Here is a 5,946-nt window from a genome sequence, read left to right as displayed (position 1 = left end):
CAGGCCCGGGCTCAGGCCGGGGCAGCCGGGCGAGCGGGGCAGTGCAGGGGGGGCTGGCTTCCTGCTGGGGCCGCGATAGCGCCGGGCCGGGCCGGGCCGGGCCGGGCCTGAGCCCTGCCTTTGTCCCGGGGCAGGTGGTGGGCGACGTGGGGAACCAACCCCCCCCCCCCCGGTCACTGCGTGCTCCGGCTGGCTCTTGCTGCGCACGCGAGAGGGGGCTGGAGGCATGAGCCCAGCGGCCGGGCCCCGGTGCGCGGGGGGGGGTGCGCCCTGCGGTCACAGCATCGCCCACCCCCTTACCCGGCTCCTGCCTCAGACGTGGCTCCCCCTCGCCTTGCCCCCGCCACCCAGCCGGGCCCTACCCTTCCGCGTTGTGGTCAGGCCAGCCCCCCTTCCCCCTTGCTCCGCGGGCCCGGGGGGCAGCAGGGCAGAGGCAGGCTCCCTGCTCCGTCCCAGGCTTCGCGGCTACCCCAGCGACGTGGGGAGCCGTGCAGGCGAATCCTGCCAGGCCAGGCGCCGGGGCCCAGCACGCTTGGTGGCCATGTGGGGACGGCCACGTGCCGTCCGGCTGGCCCGCGGGGCCGTGCGGGGCCGTGCGGGGAGGGAGCGTGCTCGGGGCAGACGGATTCTTTGGAAAATGGAGCTGCCAGACTCCGACACGTCTGCGCGGAGCGTGTTCAGGCCGGGACTCTCAGCGGCTCTAACGTTGATGGGGCTGGCAAAAGGCGCCTCCCTGGCACGCGGGGGGCGGCCCGCTGCCAAGTTTCACAGCGGTGCTGCGCTCCGAGGCACGGGAGCTCCGCAGCATTTCTTCTTGTTTTCCCACAGACACAACAGTGCGTTTTCCCCTGTCCTCCTTCTCCAAAGCTCCCGGCCCGCCTTTGCTGAAGCTTCCCCAGAAGGCCAGGCGGAGGCCGGCACCGCAGTGGGAAATTTCAGGCCACGCAGGGGAAGCCCGGCTGCAGGCACAGCTACCAGGTCCCCGCAGGGCGCAGCCACGCCGTCACCCCCGGGAGCCCACGCGGGCAGGCCCTCACCTGTCTGCAGCCGCAGGGACGTGCCCCGGGGCCCGCTCTGGAGCATCACAGGGAGCACAGAAAGGCTGCCCCCAGCCATGGGCAGCCCCCATGATGCGGGGTGCTGCATGCACCCGGTGCACAAGGCAGAGCCTGCCCCGAAGCGCTGGCAAGGGCAGAGGCAGGGTAGACCCACGCCTGCGGATGGACGGCGCCGTGCCCGCCCGCTGGACCTCCACTGCAGTGTGGCAGTGCCCAGCATTCGGCTGCACGGCCCTGGCACTGAGCAACCCCGAGAGCCGGCACGGCCCTGTGGGCCCGCGTCTCTTGCAGAAATACCTGCCACGCGGCGGGGGGGGAGATTTCTGTGCGCGAGGCCGGGCGCAGCCTGACCGCCATGCCAGCCGGGGGCTCGGGGCCGGAGGGGCTCCCGCCCCAGCTCAGCCGCGTGACGAAGCCCGCAGAGAGCCGGCGGGGGGGGAGATCAGACAAAGCCGCGGCGGAGAGACTCATCCCCCCATCTCTGAGTCAGCGCGGCAGCCAGAAAGCAGATGTGGTTTTTGCCCTTTGACAGCGACCTTTAGCGAGCTGACTCCATGGACATGGTCCTGCCCACAAACCGCCTGGGCTGAGCTCAGAGGCTCGGAGCAGGGTGTGGGACCCACTCGGGACACGCTTGAGACCAGGGGTGGGCGAAGCCCTTGGGTGGCGGCCGCAGCCATCCTGGCACCATGGGCAGGAGCTGCTCTGCTCCCCCCAGGGCTGGGCCCCCTGCACCAGCGTTGCCCAGAGGGGGATTTCCATCTCCCCGCTCCTTTAATCTGTGTGTTATGGCAGTACCCAGCACCTCCCCGCCCCCCGCCCCGGGACCCAGCCCCTGGGCCTGTTCTGTAGCCTTGTCCTGGCCTGTCTCCCTCTGTGTGCGGCCCCGGGGCAAGGAAGCTGGCTCACCTCCACCCTCACAGGCCCCAGCATCAGTGCCCAAGGGTGGGAGTCCTGCAGACCCTCTGATCCTGCCATGCCCACCCTTGGATGCTGTCAGCCCGGGTCCTGCAGCTTGGCTCCCAATGAAGCTAATGGCTGAGTTTCCCAGCCCGGGGCTCGCTCAGCTCCGGGAAGTCTTGGGACGGAGATAGCATTTGGCTCCAGGGCAAGGGTGTAAAAAACAAACCAGCAGAAGAAAGCCTTGGCCAAGCTCACAGCGGATCTTTGCATATTACTTTCTGCATCCTTTTAAAGTGACCTGGGGGAAAAATAAAGAGGCTAGAAATGCGAAGAATCCAGCAGTCCGGCTTTCCTTTCTATTCTTCGCGGTAACGTTTCCATGTTAATGGGTAATTTATAACCTGGTTAACCCCTCCTGCACCACCAGGACGCGCGTGCTGGGCATCATGGAGCCCTGCCACCCCCGCCCTTTGGCAGGGCCGCCCGGGGAAAGCACAGATGGTTGCAGGGGGTGCAGGGGGCCGGGGGCAGGGAAGGCAAGAGGCTCGTTTGCTCATCTCAGGGCAGGGGAAATCCATGACCAATGAGTCCAAGGCTGGGTCTGACAGGACGGATGGACCTGAGCGGTGCCCATGGGGGGTGGGGGCATGAGGGCACCTCCCTGCAGGGCATGGTCTGTCTGGGTGAGTGGGCAGAGCTGGATACAGACCAAGCAAACACAGGGACATCCTGAGCTCAGGCCTGTGTCTGCATTTCCCCCCGGGCTGCACTTTTTGCGGAGCGGGTCCTGGGCTAGAGGATCCTTGGAGAAGCTCAGGTCATTTTTGAGATGCTCAGAAAGCATCCATGAAATGCGGGGAGGGGGAGATCACCAGGCTGTAGAGATCTGCCAACTGGAATCCTGCTGCCTGGGAAGGTTTTTTCTATTAAAACTTGGGTGGATGTAGTGCTCGTGCAGCCGAGGGGCCAACAGCGTGGGCTGGAGCCAGGCATATTGCAGGCAGGTGCGGTGCAAGTGTTCCCCGCACGCCGCCCCGCCGGTGCACTGCAGTCCTGACCCGCAGTCCCCCGCTGCTCCAGTGCTGGGCCCACACAGCCCTGGCAGTGCGCTGCAGTCCGGCCCCGGCTGCCCCTGCTCTTCTAGCCCTAGGATCCTGGCTCTGCCCCCGTCCTCACCTAGGGGCCCTGGCTCAGCCAGCGCTCCTCAGTCCCGAGCCCGAGCCCCTGCCATTCCAGCCCCGGGGGTCTGCAGAGCAGCATGAAAACCGCCCCCAGGGTCTTGAGCCCTGCAGAGGACAGGACCGCACTGGTCCTTCCTCACATCTGGCTCAGAGCCCCATGCTTCAGCCTGGGCGGGCATCCCCAGCAGCCGGTCCCTGGGGAGGTCAGAGGGGAAGCCCTGCCCCTCTTCCCCGGAGCTTCGGGAGCCGTGTTAGTGCAAAGCAGTGCCCCCAAGCCTGCCGGGCGCAGGGAGACAGCTGTGTGGCTGGACAGGGCAGAGGGTGCCCAGGGCAGAAGGCAATTAGCGCCCTCAGCAAGGCCACCTGGCTTCAGACAGGCACCAGCCGCAGGGGAGCAGAGCAGGCTGGGGCTAGCGTAGAAGTCCAGACCCTTATACAAGCTGTAGCACCTGGGCCTGTTCCCCTTCAGCCTGGCTCCTGCCCACCCTCTTTGGGGTCCCAGATGCCCCGGCTCTGCCCGGACTGCGCACACGGACCCTGCTTGCTCATGGGGACTGTGACCTGGACTCTGGCTCTCACGCAACCTCAGATCCTCCAGCTCTGGCTCAGGTTCTTGTTTTCCCCCCATCCCTCGGGGCTGCCCAGGACCCAGTCCATGCACGCAGCTCCAGACCCTGCCTGCCTGGTCTTCAGAGGCACCAAGCACCTCTGGCTCCCATGCTGTCAGCTGGAGCCCCGAGTGCCCGGCACCCCAGAGCAGCTCGGAGGCCACTGGCCCGCCAGCAGTGCCAGCAGAGGTATCTGCACGGAGCCGGGGCGGGGGATCCTGCGCTGCCCCATGTTCTGACTACGGGATGTCTGAAGAGAGGGTCCGAGCTGGAGGAGCTGCCAGCCAAGGGGGCATCAGCTGGGAAGCTGGCCCAGCCTCTCCCCGCCACCCCCGTGCCCACAGTTCCTGGTGCGTGGTGGAGAAGCAGTGGCGCAATGAAGCCCGGGTGGTGCTGCCCGCCCGCCCGCGGACGAGCGAGGCCAGGACACAGCGTTCCCTCTGTGCAGCGCAGGGCGTCCGGTCCCCGGCCCCGGAGCCAGGGCTGGGCGAGCTTGCGGGGGAGCAGGCCGAACAAAGGCCGGCCTGTGCCTTGGCCGGCTGCTGGGAATGCGCAGGCTTTGCCAGGGAGATCCGTGCGTGGCTTGGCCCTGCCTGTGCACCCAGGGCGGGAGCGCTGCCCGCTGCGGCTCCGCGGCCGCCTCGGCTCTGTCAGGCATGTGACCGCTTGCCGGGCCGGTTACTGTGACGGCTCCCAATCTATTCAATTGACTTCGACATTACTCACCGGTGCAGGACACGGAGGCCGAGGAACTGGACCAGGGCCAGGACGGGAGGGGGGTGGGGAGCGGAGCCAGAGCCAAGCCAGCAATGTGCGAGCCTGTCCGGAGCAGACTTTCCCTCGGCCCCGGCTCTGTGCGACATGGATCAGCTGGCAGCGCGCAGGGGCGCGCAGCGTGGGACCCACCACCACTGCCTCCGCGGGCACCAGCCCAGCCCCGTGCGCCGGATCGCTGGCCCAGCCCCGTGGGACCAAACCATTTGCTCCTGTGGCTTCCACGGGGCTCGTGCCCCGAGGGCTGGAGCAGGGAGGAGCAACCCCTCGACCCCGCCACTGCCCCCCGCCCGAGCAAGCCCCGCTGCCCCTTCCCTGTGGCGGGACAAGGCAAGAGCCCCTGCCCCTGCTGCAATGGGCTGGCGAGGCGGACTGCCGCGGCCCCTGCCCAGGTGTTCCCCATTAGGGGTGTGAGGTTATCAAAGCCGGTCAGCAGCCCCTTGCGCCCATCAGGGTGCCCCATAAATCACAGTAATGAATGGGGCCGCGACAGCCCCGAGGAAACATTTGTATCCTAGCACGAGATTGACACCGGAGCTGGGGGCAGGCGGGGGGAGTCTCTCCTCCTGCCTATTGTGTGCAGGTTTTATTTTATTTTAAACCCTGTGAAATAGAAGCTGTAAATCTCGGGTGTCAGGCGAGACCCAACAATGCGCAGCTTTGTTTGCAGGCGTCCCTTGCCGAGTCCCTGGCCCGGGCGGCGGGCACTGCGCTCGCACGTGTGCCGCGGGGGCCGGAAGGAGGTGGACGTAGCCTCGGCCTCGGCCTCGGCCTCGGCCACGGCACGAGGGGGTGCCCGCGTGGAGGAGCTGGCGCTGCAGGGCAGCCTGGCCACGGCTCTCTCTACCATCGGGGCTGAGGTCACGCCGGCGCCTGGAGCTCCTGCCTCGCAGGCTGGGGGAGGCACTGGGGACACGGGCCAAACCGCCTTGCATCTAGGAAGCTCCAGGGCAACGTGGGTGTCGGAAGCAACGTGGCAAGACCGTCTGTTGCAAGAGGCAGAGATGTCCTCTCCAGACCGAGGGATTCCCACGCGTGGCTCTGTCCAGCCAGCTCCCCGCTCTGCTGGGCCGCGAGGGAAGGGCGTGACGCGTGGCACCGGGGCTTGCCAAGCAGGGCTGAATTTGGGGAGCCCGAATGAAAGGCAGAGGCCCGAGAGCCAGGCCCAGCTGTGGCCCCAGCACCCAGAGGTGGGAGGCTGCCCCGGTCTAAGCACGGCTCTACCACGGTGCGCCCTGCACGTCTGGTGCCCCGCAGCGGGGGTCCGGGCGGCCTTGCCCTCCCGCCACAAAGATCTCCGTTCAAGTAACGAGGGAAATGTGTCCAGCTGGAGGTGCAGCGGGCCCCGGTGGCGTGACGCGACTGGCCGCCAGCGACGGCACAGGGGTGCGCGCATGCCGGGAAATGGCCGCGCCGCGCCGC

The 5,946-nt window shown here is 67.4% G+C and overlaps 1 protein-coding gene across 1 annotated transcript in view; it reads right to left on the bottom strand.

The window, feature by feature from the left end:
- CRLF1 (cytokine receptor like factor 1) overlaps positions 1 to 5,374 on the bottom strand; it is a 29,734-nt gene extending 24,360 nt beyond the window's left edge. Inside the window, exon 1 of the mRNA XM_019513176.1 lies at positions 5,169 to 5,374. Coding sequence (XP_019368721.1) covers positions 5,169 to 5,374 — 206 coding nt within the window. The remainder of the gene's footprint in view (positions 1 to 5,168) is intronic.
- Between the last annotated feature and the right edge of the window lie 572 nt (positions 5,375 to 5,946).

The sequence above is a fragment of the Gavialis gangeticus genome, unplaced genomic scaffold (assembly GCF_001723915.1).
Source record: "Gavialis gangeticus isolate Ggan-Ray unplaced genomic scaffold, GavGan_comp1, whole genome shotgun sequence".
In the NCBI taxonomy this organism is placed as follows: Eukaryota; Metazoa; Chordata; order Crocodylia; family Gavialidae; genus Gavialis; species Gavialis gangeticus.
The sequence above is the reverse complement of the archived record's forward strand: the minus strand, read 5'-3'. Positions and strand labels throughout refer to the sequence as shown.